The 13,515-nt window shown below is 33.2% G+C and overlaps 2 protein-coding genes across 5 annotated transcripts; both read right to left on the reverse strand.

Annotated features, from left to right (window-relative positions):
* Nucleotides 1-1,761: 1,761 nt before the first annotated feature.
* Nucleotides 1,762-5,075, reverse strand: LOC115995597. 4 transcript variants are annotated; one of them, XR_004093533.1, is made up of 5 exons: nucleotides 4,924-5,075; nucleotides 4,034-4,488; nucleotides 3,285-3,865; nucleotides 2,906-3,083; nucleotides 1,762-2,126 (listed from the first exon to the last, which is right to left on the reverse strand). XR_004093533.1 is itself a non-coding variant. In XM_031234684.1 (5 exons), exons 2-4 carry the CDS (start codon nucleotides 4,485-4,487, stop codon nucleotides 2,906-2,908), a joined length of 804 nt encoding a protein of 267 aa, XP_031090544.1. In that variant the 5' UTR covers nucleotide 4,488; nucleotides 4,924-5,075; the 3' UTR covers nucleotides 1,762-2,126. The 4 variants fall into 4 exon arrangements, 3 of the variants coding, with proteins under 3 accessions (XP_031090544.1, XP_031090543.1, XP_031090541.1); XM_031234684.1 differs by having other exon boundaries at nucleotides 3,196-3,679; nucleotides 4,346-4,488; XM_031234683.1 differs by having other exon boundaries at nucleotides 3,196-3,727; nucleotides 4,346-4,488.
* Nucleotides 5,076-8,080: 3,005 nt separating this feature from the next.
* On the reverse strand, nucleotides 8,081-11,357 carry LOC115995682. Its single transcript, XM_031234787.1, has 5 exons — nucleotides 11,229-11,357; nucleotides 10,653-10,795; nucleotides 9,671-10,154; nucleotides 9,381-9,558; nucleotides 8,081-8,445 (listed from the first exon to the last, which is right to left on the reverse strand). The coding sequence occupies exons 2-4, from the start codon at nucleotides 10,792-10,794 to the stop codon at nucleotides 9,381-9,383; spliced, it is 804 nt and encodes a 267-aa protein (XP_031090647.1). The 5' UTR covers nucleotide 10,795; nucleotides 11,229-11,357; the 3' UTR covers nucleotides 8,081-8,445.
* Nucleotides 11,358-13,515: the final 2,158 nt, after the last annotated feature.

A 13,515-nucleotide genomic window follows, 5' to 3' on the forward strand; every position in this document is an offset into this window, starting at 1 on the left:
AAATTTTGCACCAAATTTTACAGCAAAAGGAATATTTCCAGCATATTCTTTTATCAAATTATTTTAAATCTCCAACCCATTTACACCAAATTCTACACCAATTTTTATTCGTACACTAAAATAATTTATATTCTCATAAAAAGTTTATATTTATACTTTTATTATTTAACATATAGTTGTATTTAATTAATTAAAATTTAATTACTTTTAAAAAAAATTAAAATTTAATTATGTTTTATGTAATTTTTTTCAATTAAATTATATTCAATATTAGTCTTGTTTTAATCATCTTAATGAGATCTTTCAAATGATATAATTTGTTTTTAATAATATACAATTTTTATTTAAATATTTAACAAAATATGTAAATATATATAATTAAAAAAAAAGGATACAAAAGTAATTACAAAAAAGATAAAGAACAAAAGATGGGCAAAATGGGAAGTAAATGTCCGCACCAAAAATGGTGCGGATCCACTGCACTGTTCACATTGCACCAAAACTTTTGGTGTTTTACTCTGTTGATTGGAGGGCTTTCACGCCATTATTTTTTTCCTATTTTGGTGCTTTGGTGTCTTGGTTAGAGATGGTCTAACAACCAACTCTTTATGCTAAGGCCATGTTTGGTAAATGGTTGTTAGTTGATAGCTGTTAGCTGATTGGGTTGTAGAATATAACTAGTTAATAACATTAGCGGATTGTAGAAAAGTGTTTGGTAAATTAGTTGTTAGCTGATAGTTGTTTAGTATAATTTCTTTTCTCAAAAAGCTAATTAAAAAAGTTACTTTTATTAGCTTTTTTAATTTTTAGCATTTTGGAGTTACAAAAAGTTGATTAACCAAACACTTATATTAATTTTTTAACCAAGTCAAATAACTAATAGTGGTCAAATAAGTCAAAATTAACAGATAGGCTAATTAGTTTACCAAAAAGGGCTTAAATATCTTGTAATTTGATAACATTATTGTTTTTGTTTCAAACGAAAAGTCACATATTCGAGTCACATCCCCATTAAAGATATTGATATAATTATGTTAAACATATAGATTAGATTGTAGTTATAAAAAAACTCATCATTTCTTATTTTATTTTACTAATTAAAGATTTCTTTTTAAATGTTAAATTGACAAAAAAGAATGATGTATATTAATGGTAATATTAAATAAATGAGAAATGTCAAATTTAATTTCATTTGACGAAAATTGTTAATTCTTTTTTTTTTTGAGTATTTGTTTTTTTTTTTACTACTCGTTAAGTTTTTTTTGTTTTATTTATTTTTTAAAAGGAGTGGGCCCCAATTTGATATGATTTTTATGGTAAGTTATTTCCAATTAGTCTTATTTTTCTAAAAAAATATGCTTTGCCAGATTGTTGCAGTTGACAATAATCTTGATCTCAACTAAAACATTTTATAAAAGGAAGAATATTATGTAAATGGCCAAAAAGACTTTGTCATATTAAGATTGACATATTTTTCTTTTAAATCAGTTAACAATTTATGTAACCCAATCGGGTAGCTCAAGTGACAAGTGGATGAATTTTTGGAGAACCCGAATTCAATTCCCTCAAGTGATGATTCTCCCTAGGCCATCAATACCCTCAAGTGATGATTCCCCTGGGCAAGCTCCCGTGCCTTCCGAATCCCCGGAAGGAGCGGGGAAGTTTACTATTAACATATCATAGTCTGAATCTTAAACTGGACATTATGATTGAGTATCAACAGAAACTAAAAAGTATCCTTTTTATGTTTAAAGGCAGTAGTTAAAGAAATGGAATCTAAAATATTCATAACCAAGATCAGAGCATGCATGTTCCATATATTAATCCACAAGTTCACAAATCCTAAGACAAGAAAATGCTTATCAATCAACTTCATCACTAGTAATTGAGTACGTACTTTGTTGCCATCAGTCAATCTTCACAGACAGAGTATATCTTACAAACAAACCAGAAGCAAGCATGCATGCATAAAAGCCAATTGTCCCGGTTTAAACGAACAAGGCATATGACTCAATCAACATGTAGCCGAAATATAACATGCCTGAGACCAGCTTTGTAATTTCCAACTTGGTGAGTATACAACTAAGGGACCGGCAGTCAGATAGGCCCTCCACCACACTGCAAGCCTGCAATTAGCAGAGCACAACAGTTAACTCTGCGCATGTGATCGATCAACAAGATCAGGAAAACTATGAAAACCAAACCAAAGATGTAGCAAAACTAACTGGTTCAGCCATATGGATTTCAAGATGAAAAACAGCTCAATGAAAACACCCCAAAAAGAAAGAATAGATCGAAAAGGCAGGTTTCATGTGATCTTATTCGTCTTTACAGGGTCTTCCATAGCTGAATTTTTATAACCTAAATAACTGCCTACAAACACTAATGGAACTGAGATACCAAACCGTAAGCAAACATAGTTCCAAATGGAACAGCTCCAGAAGATTGCTCCCCCAAGATCAGAGCATTCAGTACAAAGAAGACAGCAAAAAGAATTCCAGGAAACAAGAAAGCAGTTTTCAAGGTAATCTTCTTCTTTCCATTCAAACATTTTGTATACACACACTACTTGATGTGCACTAGATATATATTGCAAACTTTGTGTAGCTAAAGCTAGTTTTCCTTTATAATTTACCACATTACGTACATATGTATACATATAATGTATAAGACATCAAGAACAACTAAGCCAGATAAGAAAGAATGAAACACATTTATCAATGTTTGAACACTTCACATTCAGTAAGAAATAAGAAGCATACCCTTTGTTCCCAATAAATTAAAACTGTTGATTACTATATTAAGCAAATAAAACATACAAATGAAAATTTTAAAGTTTTTCCAAGTTGCATTAAAGAGAATTGGCAAAGTTGACAAGCGCAAGAAGAAGAAGAAGAAAACTTACTCAGCGGCCCCAGATGAGGTGGAGGAGCAGAGCTGACATAGTTGGAAGTAAATATACAAACAATCCACTCCCCCATTTTCTCTTACTCTTCCTATCATTCTTGTCTTGGTCTTCACTGTCGGGAGATACAAGAGGAGGAGGAGCAGAGCTAGGAGATGCAAGAGGAGGCGGAGCAGAGCTGGCAATAAATATACAAACAATTAGGACATCAAAAGAATGAATTATAAGCTTTTTCACACAAGTAGAAGCATGAATGAGAAGAATGAATGTGGGGTGTGGGGTGTACTTACGCTATACAGAAACCGGTAAGTTGACTCTCCAAAGGGATGGGGTAATTATGATCGAATTCCATTTTGAAAATAATAGATGACGAACTCACTTTAGTTTTATCACTTTGAATGGTCCATTCAAGTTCAAAATCAATTTCGAAGCCGTATATCAAAAAATCTTCATCTAAAGCACAGCACATCACACAAAACCTTCCACCTCCCATATCAGCTAATTGTTTCCAATCATTTTTTCTGCCATACTTATGAACATCCGAAGTATGAAGTTCAGCCAGAACCCTATGAGATATAGGATCAATATCACCCTTGTCACTAAGGTGAACATTATATGCAATGGGCAGAGCACCACCATTAAGGGCGACTAGAATCCAAGTGTTATCAGCCAATTCATTCGAAATCCCCATATCGCCAACATGTAAGAAGGGAAAAGGAATATTTTTCTCTTTAAATTTGTCCACCATGGACTTGCAATCCTCCCATTGTGAATCTGAATTTATGGTGTTGAACTTAGATGTTTGAAAACAAGTCTTGGCGTCTGTAATAAACACATATATATAACCTCTAAGGAAAAAATGACACCGTGCATCAAGACTACCCATGTTCATTAAATTATAATCACGTAGGACGGGTGGGGGTGGCAGGGTTTTAAACAAATTCTTGTTTGGATCAAAGTATTGAAAATGGAAGGCGTGCAAATTCTTGTTTGGATCAAAGTATTGAAAATGGAAGGCGTGTCCGATCATGTCAAGATCAAAGTATTGAAAATGGAAGGCGTGTCCGATCATGTCAAAATTAAAGTATTGAAAATGGAAGGCGTGTCCGATCATGTCAAAATTATGACATTGAAAATGGAAGGCGTGTCCGATCATGTCAAAATTATGACAAAAATAATCACGCAGTGACAACAGGTAAATCCGATCCTCAGCTCGAATGACGTTAGGATTAATCATGCAATCACAGTTTAAGTTCTGAAGTGGTTTAATATTTTCAAGCGGAATTTCTTCAAACTTGGTTGGATCAAACATATAAACAAGATCGAAATATTGAAGTCCATCCACATCCACAACCTTAGGTCTGTCCACGCACACATCCCTTTTGAAAAAGTAGCCCCCAACCATATATACAATGTGATTGTGGCTAAAGAGTCCCATACCTCTTGGAAGAGGTTGAGATGGATTAGAGAACACAAGCTCGACTTCGTGTTTAAAACTATTAGATGTCATAGGGATTTTAATCCGAATTATTTCTACTCCGGAAATGAAATAAGCATATTTGAATTCTGAGATTTCCGCCATCCTGGAAGAAAAAAAAAAAAACACATAGATGCATAATTATACAAAAATAATTAGATCAAAACTAATAACACATATAAACACAGTAGAATTTGTAAAAGAAGCAGATCTCCAAATTGGCAACTCTAAACACAGTAAAGACACACTACCAAAAAGAATTTCGTCTTCATCACTAACTGCCAGTGCATTATATTCCTCAATTCATTTATAATACCGTAGCTTAATATTGGGCCATCGGGAAAATTTTCGTGGACGGGACACCCTTCCCCCGCCGCATTTAATATATATTGGATGCACATACACTGGCAGTATATACGATATATGCATAATAAAGTTTTAACACTCGAGCAATCCAAGTATTTAACATAGATCAGATCATCAATAATTAAACAAAATAAATGAAATTAAAAGGCAGGAAAATAAATTTATTTATCTGTACTGGAGTCTGGAGACTGCCGACTGGACTACTGGAGTGGAGGAGTTGCGAAGGAGACGACCGACTCTGATCTCTCGTCTCGAGGTACTCTTCTGAGTTTGCAAATTGCAATTGTAATTTGGGAAGGGGAAATTAGAGTTTAAGATTTAGGCATTTTAGGGGAAATGGGTAAAGTCGTAATTCGTAAAGGGTATTAGGTTTTTTGGGTTAATGGGCCGAAATGGGGACTTGGGATTTGGAGAAGGGTCCGGAAGGCAAATTATCTGTTGTTATGCTATGGTCCATATTCATAATTTTATAATTTTATGTTCACAATTTTAAAAAGAGTTAATTCCAGCAATTGTCCTTCGATTATTTTGATTTTTCAAAATTATTTCCTGACTTTTAATTTGGACAATTTAAGTTCCTTGACTTTCGAATTCTTTCCAATGCTGGTCTTTTAGTCAAACTTTGGTTAAGTTGAGGTCAAATGAAGGGGTAAAATTGCCCGTTCACCTATTTAGTGTATTATTACTCGTATTTCTCCTGTCATATACACTATATATATGAATATAATCTTAGTCGAAGAGACTTCGACTGAGATTATATGGTTTCGATTGAGATTTCGACGGAGATTATATTCATATATACAGCGTATAGGACATGAAAAATACGAGTAATAATACACTAAATAGGTGAATGGACAATTTTACCCCTTCATTTGACCTCAAGTTAACCAAAATTTAACGAAATGACCAACATTGGAAAGAATTTGAAAGTCATGTGACCTAAATTGTCTAAAATAAAAGTCGAGAATTAATTTTGGAAAATCAACATAGTCGGAGGGCCATGGCTGGAATTAACTCATTTTAAAAATTTATATTCACAATTACATAACTTTATATTCACAATTTTATAACTCTATATTCAACAGTATAACACAACTTTTGAATCTATATAAAAAAATTGTGAATATAAATTTTAAAAAATTGCGAATATTGAGTAACATAATTTTGTATATTGAGATCTAAAATTGTGAACATAGAGTTCTAAAATTGTGAATGTGGACCCGGGGTCATAGCATATTTGCCGCAAATAACTGCCTTAAACACTGGAAATTTAAACTAGTGATTGAAAAAATCGGTTACTAGTACAAATAACATAAAGAAATGTAACCAACGTTTATTGGAAAAAGCAACCCCAAAGATTTGGGACCAAAAGCTGTTAGCAGTAACCATTGAATAAGTTTCTTCAGATTGAGATGGGTTAAAAGCGCGGAATGTATTTGCACCATCATCGTCTTCAAATAAAGTACTCCGTATTTTCTACGGTAGCACCATGAATAGCGCATAGCAAGGCAGCGCCCAATACACCGGCAACTCCCATCATATGAAATGGGTTCAATGTCCAATTATGAAACCCTTGAAAAAAGAGGATGGATCGAAATATAGCTGCTACACCAAAACTAAGCGCAAAGAACCAACCACACTGACCTAGCGGATAAATCAAGAATACATAAACCCAACCACACTGACCTAGCGGATAAATCAAGAATACATAAACGAAAATAGCAACTGTCTTCATCAGAAAAATAAACTCCTTCATTCACAATTACATAACTTTATATTCACAAATTTATAACTCTATATTCAATAGTATATAACACAATTTTTGAATGAGTGAATACCCAAAATGGTCCATCGACTATAGCATAATTCACAAATTAGTCATCGACTATTGATTGAATCCAATTAAATCCTCAACTATTCAAATTTTACCTAATTTGGTCCTCCGTATCAATATTCGAGGACTAATTTGTGAATTATCCTATAGTCGAGGGACCATTTTGGGTATTTACTCTTTTTGAATCTATATAATAAAATTGTGAATATAGAGTTCAAAAATTGTAAATATTGAGTAATGTAATTTGTATATTGAGATCTAAAATTGTGAACATAGAGTTCTAACATTTTGAATGTGGACCCGGGTCCATAGCATATTTTGCCGCAAATTATTGCGTGGTCATACCTTTAATAAGCTATATTAAAAATATATACTTTGTATTTGGCTATGTGGACCACGTGGCTCATGAAATAATTAGTTGCTAGCTGATAGTTGTTTGGTATAATTTCTTTTCTAAAAAAGCTAATTAAAAAAGTTGCTTTTATTAGCTTTTTTAATTTTAGCATTTTGGAGTTACAAATGGTTGATTAACCAAACATTTATATTGATTTTTTAACCAAGTCAAATAACTAATAGTGGTCAAATAAGTCAAAATTAACATATAGGCTAATTATTTTACCAAAAAGGGCTTAAATATCTTGTAATTTGATAACATTATTGTTTTTGTTTCAAACGAAAAGTCACATGTTCGAGTCACATCCCCATTAAAGATATTGATATAATTATGTTAAACATATAGATTAGATTGTAGTTAAAAAAAAACTCATCATTTCTTATTTTATTTTACTAATTAAAGATTTCTTTTTAAATGTTAAATTGACAAAAAAGAATGATGTATATTAATGGTAATATTAAATAAATGAGAAATGTCAAATTTAATTTCATTTGACGAAAATTGTTAATTCTTTTTTTTTTTTTTGAGTATTTGTTTTTTTTTTACTACTTGTTAAGTTTTTATTGTTTTATTTATTTTTTAAAAGGAGTGGGCCCCAATTTGATATGATTTTTATGGTAAGTTATTTCCAATTAGTCTTCTTTTTCTAAAATAATATGCTTTGCCAGATTGTTGCAGTTGACAATAATCTTGATCTCAACTAAAACATTTTATAAAAGGAAGAATATTATGTAAATGGCCAAAAAGACTTTTTATAAAAGGAAGAATATTATGTAAATGGCCAAAAAGACTTTGTCATATTAAGATTGACATATTTTTCTTTTAAATCAGTTAACAATTTATGTAACCCAATCGGGTAGCTCAAGTGACAAGTGGATGAATTTTTGGAGAACCCGAATTCAATTCCCTCAAGTGATGATTCTCCCTAGGCCATCAATACCCTCAAGTGATGATTCCCCTGGGCAAGCTCCCGTGCCTTCCGAATCCCCGGAAGGAGCGGGGAAGTTTACTATTAACATATCATAGTCTGAATCTTAAACTGGACATTATGATTGAGTATCAACAGAAACTAAAAAGTATCCTTTTTATGTTTAAAGGCAGTAGTTAAAGAAATGGAATCTAAAATATTCATAACCAAGATCAGAGCATGCATGTTCCATATATTAATCCACAAGTTCACAAATCCTAAGACAAGAAAATGCTTATCAATCAACTTCATCACTAGTAATTGAGTACGTACTTTGTTGCCATCAGTCAATCTTCACAGACAGAGTATATCTTACAAACAAACCAGAAGCAAGCATGCATGCATAAAAGCCAATTGTCCCGGTTTAAACGAACAAGGCATATGACTCAATCAACATGTAGCCGAAATATAACATGCCTGAGACCAGCTTTGTAATTTCCAACTTGGTGAGTATACAACTAAGGGACCGGCAGTCAGATAGGCCCTCCACCACACTGCAAGCCTGCAATTAGCAGAGCACAACAGTTAACTCTGCGCATGTGATCGATCAACAAGATCAGGAAAACTATGAAAACCAAACCAAAGATGTAGCAAAACTAACTGGTTCAGCCATATGGATTTCAAGATGAAAAACAGCTCAATGAAAACACCCCAAAAANTGCAATTAGCAGAGCACAACAGTTAACTCTGCGCATGTGATCGATCAACAAGATCAGGAAAACTATGAAAACCAAACCAAAGATGTAGCAAAACTAACTGGTTCAGCCATATGGATTTCAAGATGAAAAACAGCTCAATGAAAACACCCCAAAAAGAAAGAATAGATCGAAAAGGCAGGTTTCATGTGATCTTATTCGTCTTTACAGGGTCTTCCATAGCTGAATTTTTATAACCTAAATAACTGCCTACAAACACTAATGGAACTGAGATACCAAACCGTAAGCAAACATAGTTCCAAATGGAACAGCTCCAGAAGATTGCTCCCCCAAGATCAGAGCATTCAGTACAAAGAAGACAGCAAAAAGAATTCCAGGAAACAAGAAAGCAGTTTTCAAGGTAATCTTCTTCTTTCCATTCAAACATTTTGTATACACACACTACTTGATGTGCACTAGATATATATTGCAAACTTTGTGTAGCTAAAGCTAGTTTTCCTTTATAATTTACCACATTACGTACATATGTATACATATAATGTATAAGACATCAAGAACAACTAAGCCAGATAAGAAAGAATGAAACACATTTATCAATGTTTGAACACTTCACATTCAGTAAGAAATAAGAAGCATACCCTTTGTTCCCAATAAATTAAAACTGTTGATTACTATATTAAGCAAATAAAACATACAAATGAAAATTTTAAAGTTTTTCCAAGTTGCATTAAAGAGAATTGGCAAAGTTGACAAGCGCAAGAAGAAGAAGAAGAAAACTTACTCAGCGGCCCCAGATGAGGTGGAGGAGCAGAGCTGACATAGTTGGAAGTAAATATACAAACAATCCACTCCCCCATTTTCTCTTACTCTTCCTATCATTCTTGTCTTGGTCTTCACTGTCGGGAGATACAAGAGGAGGAGGAGCAGAGCTAGGAGATGCAAGAGGAGGCGGAGCAGAGCTGGCAATAAATATACAAACAATTAGGACATCAAAAGAATGAATTATAAGCTTTTTCACACAAGTAGAAGCATGAATGAGAAGAATGAATGTGGGGTGTGGGGTGTACTTACGCTATACAGAAACCGGTAAGTTGACTCTCCAAAGGGATGGGGTAATTATGATCGAATTCCATTTTGAAAATAATAGATGACGAACTCACTTTAGTTTTATCACTTTGAATGGTCCATTCAAGTTCAAAATCAATTTCGAAGCCGTATATCAAAAAATCTTCATCTAAAGCACAGCACATCACACAAAACCTTCCACCTCCCATATCAGCTAATTGTTTCCAATCATTTTTTCTGCCATACTTATGAACATCCGAAGTATGAAGTTCAGCCAGAACCCTATGAGATATAGGATCAATATCACCCTTGTCACTAAGGTGAACATTATATGCAATGGGCAGAGCACCACCATTAAGGGCGACTAGAATCCAAGTGTTATCAGCCAATTCATTCGAAATCCCCATATCGCCAACATGTAAGAAGGGAAAAGGAATATTTTTCTCTTTAAATTTGTCCACCATGGACTTGCAATCCTCCCATTGTGAATCTGAATTTATGGTGTTGAACTTAGATGTTTGAAAACAAGTCTTGGCGTCTGTAATAAACACATATATATAACCTCTAAGGAAAAAATGACACCGTGCATCAAGACTAACCATGTTCATTAAATTATAATCACGTAGGACGGGTGGGGGTGGCAGGGTTTTAAACAAATTCTTGTTTGGATCAAAGTATTGAAAATGGAAGGCGTGTCCGATCATGTCAAAATTATGACCAAAATAATCAGGCAGTGACAACAGGTAAATCCGATCCTCAGCTCGAATGACGTTAGGATACATCATGCAATCACAGTTTAAGTTCTGAAGTGGTTTAATATTTTCAAGCGGAATTTCTTCAAACTTGGTTGGATCAAACATATAAACAAGATCGAAATATTGAAGTCCATCCACATCCACAACCTTAGGTCTGTCCACGCACACCTCCCTTTTGTGAAAGTAGCCCCCAACCATATATACAATGTGATTGTGGCTAAAGAGTCCCATACCTCTTGGAAGAGGTTGAGATGGATTAGAGAACACAAGCTCGACTTCGTGTTTAAAACTATTAGATGTCATAGGGATTTTAATCCGAATTATTTCTACTCCGGAAATGAAATAAGCATATTTGAATTCTGAGATTTCCGCCATCCTGGAAGAAAAAAAAAAAAACACATAGATGCATAATTATACAAAAATAATTAGATCAAAACTAATAACACATAAACACAGTAGAATTTGTAAAAGAAGCAGATCTCCAAATTGGCAACTCTAAACACAGTAAAGACACACTACCAAAAAGAATTTCGTCTTCATCACTAACTGCCAGTGCATTATATTCCTCAATTCATTTATAATACCGTAGCTTAATATTGGGCCATCGGGAAAATTTTCGTGGACGGGACACCCTTCCCCCGCCGCATTTAATATATATTGGATACACATACACTGGCAGTATATACGATATATGCATAATAAAGTTTTAACACTCGAGCAATCCAAGTATTTAACATAGATCAGATCATCAATAATTAAACAAAATAAATGAAATTAAAAGGCAGGAAAATAAATTTATTTATCTGTACTGGAGTCTGGAGACTGCCGACTGGACTACTGGAGTGGAGGAGTTGCGAAGGAGACGACCGACTCTGATCTCTCGTCTCGAGGTACTCTTCTGAGTTTGCAAATTGCAATTGTAATTTGGGAAGGGGAAATTAGAGTTTAAGAATTAGGCATTTTAGGGGAAATAGGTAAAGCCGTAAAGGGTATTAGGTTTTTTGGGTTAATGGGCCGAAATGGGGACTTGGGATTTGGAGAAGGGTCCGGAAGGCAAATTATCTGTTGTTATGCCATGGTCCATATTCATAATTTTATAATTTTATGTTCATAATTTTAAAAAGAGTTAATTTCAGCAATTGTCCTTCGATTATGTTGATTTTTCAAAATTATTTCCTGACTTTTAATTTGGATAATTTAAGTCACTTGACTTTCAAATTTTTTCCAATGCTGGTCTTTTAGTCAAATTTTGGTTAAGTTGAGGTCAAATGAAGGGGTAAAATTGCATGTTCACCTGTTTAGTGTATTATTACTCGTATTTCTCCTGTCATATACACTATATATATGAATATAATCTTAGTCGAAGAGACTTCGACTGAGATTGTATGGTTTCGATTGAGATTTCGACGGAGATTATATTCATATATACAGCGTATAGGACATGAAAAATACGAGTAATAATACACTAAATAGGTGAATGGACAATTTTACCCCTTCATTTGACCTCAAGTTAACCAAAATTTAACGAAATGACCAACATTGGAAAGAATTTGAAAGTCATGTGACCTAAATTGTCTAAAATAAAAGTCGAGAATTAATTTTGGAAAATCAACATAGTCGGAGGGCCATGGCTGGAATTAACTCATTTTAAAAATTTATATTCACAATTACATAACTTTATATTCACAATTTTATAACTCTATATTCAACAGTATAACACAACTTTTGAATCTATATAAAAAAATTGTGAATATAAATTTTAAAAAATTGCGAATATTGAGTAACATAATTTTGTATATTGAGATCTAAAATTGTGAACATAGAGTTCTAAAATTGTGAATGTGGACCCGGGGTCATAGCATATTTGCCGCAAATAACTGCCTTAAACACTGGAAATTTAAACTAGTGATTGAAAAAATCGGTTACTAGTACAAATAACATAAAGAAATGTAACCAACGTTTATTGGAAAAAGCAACCCCAAAGATTTGGGACCAAAAGCTGTTAGCAGTAACCATTGAATAAGTTTCTTCAGATTGAGATGGGTTAAAAGCGCGGAATGTATTTGCACCATCACCGTCTTCAAATAAAGTACTCCGTATTTTCTACGGTAGCACCATGAATAGCGCATAGCAAGGCAGCGCCCAATACACCGGCAACTCCCATCATATGAAATGGGTTCAATGTCCAATTATGAAACCCTTGAAAAAAGAGGATGGATCGAAATATAGCTGCTACACCAAAACTAAGCGCAAAGAACCAACCACACTGACCTAGCGGATAAATCAAGAATACATAAACGAAAATAGCAACTGTCTTCATCAGAAAAATAAACTCCTTCATTCACAATTACATAACTTTATATTCACAAATTTATAACTCTATATTCAATAGTATATAACACAATTTTTGAATGAGTGAATACCCAAAATGGTCCATCGACTATAGCATAATTCACAAATTAGTCATCGACTATTGATTGAATCCAATTAAATCCTCAACTATTCAAATTTTACCTAATTTGGTCCTCCGTATCAATATTCGAGGACTAATTTGTGAATTATCCTATAGTCGAGGGACCATTTTGGGTATTTACTCTTTTTGAATCTATATAATAAAATTGTGAATATAGAGTTCAAAAATTGTAAATATTGAGTAATGTAATTTGTATATTGAGATCTAAAATTGTGAACATAGAGTTCTAACATTTTGAATGTGGACCCGGGTCCATAGCATATTTTGCCGCAAATTATTGCGTGGTCATACCTTTAATAAGCTATATTAAAAATATATACTTTGTATTTGGCTATGTGGACCACGTGGCTCATGAAATAATTAGTTGCTAGCTGATAGTTGTTTGGTATAATTTCTTTTCTAAAAAAGCTAATTAAAAAAGTTGCTTTTATTAGCTTTTTTAATTTTAGCATTTTGGAGTTACAAATGGTTGATTAACCAAACATTTATATTGATTTTTTAACCAAGTCAAATAACTAATAGTGGTCAAATAAGTCAAAATTAACATATAGGCTAATTATTTTACCAAAAAGGGCTTAAATATCTTGTAATTTGATAACATTATTGTTTTTGTTTCAAACGAA

The sequence above is a fragment of the Ipomoea triloba genome, chromosome 11 (genome assembly GCF_003576645.1).
Source record: "Ipomoea triloba cultivar NCNSP0323 chromosome 11, ASM357664v1".
Classification (NCBI taxonomy): Eukaryota; Viridiplantae; Streptophyta; class Magnoliopsida; order Solanales; family Convolvulaceae; genus Ipomoea; species Ipomoea triloba.

Excerpts from the sequence above, each read along its gene's own strand:
- LOC115995597 (XM_031234681.1), bottom strand. The coding sequence starts at position 4,487 with ATGGCGGAAATCTCAGAATTCAAATATGCTTATTTCATTTCCGGAGTA. Across the intron at positions 3,866-4,033 it reads ACACGCCTTCCATTTTCAAT|ACTTTGATCCAAACAAGAAT; the intron begins GTCATAATTTTG and ends TCCATTTTCAAT. Across the intron at positions 3,084-3,195 it reads CTTACCGGTTTCTGTATAGC|CTCTGCTCCGCCTCCTCTTG; the intron begins GTAAGTACACCC and ends ATTTATTGCCAG.
- LOC115995682 (XM_031234787.1), bottom strand. The coding sequence starts at position 10,794 with ATGGCGGAAATCTCAGAATTCAAATATGCTTATTTCATTTCCGGAGTA. Across the intron at positions 10,155-10,652 it reads ATCTCAACCTCTTCCAAGAG|ATTCACAATGGGAGGATTGC; the intron begins GTATGGGACTCT and ends CCATAAATTCAG. Across the intron at positions 9,559-9,670 it reads CTTACCGGTTTCTGTATAGC|CTCTGCTCCGCCTCCTCTTG; the intron begins GTAAGTACACCC and ends ATTTATTGCCAG.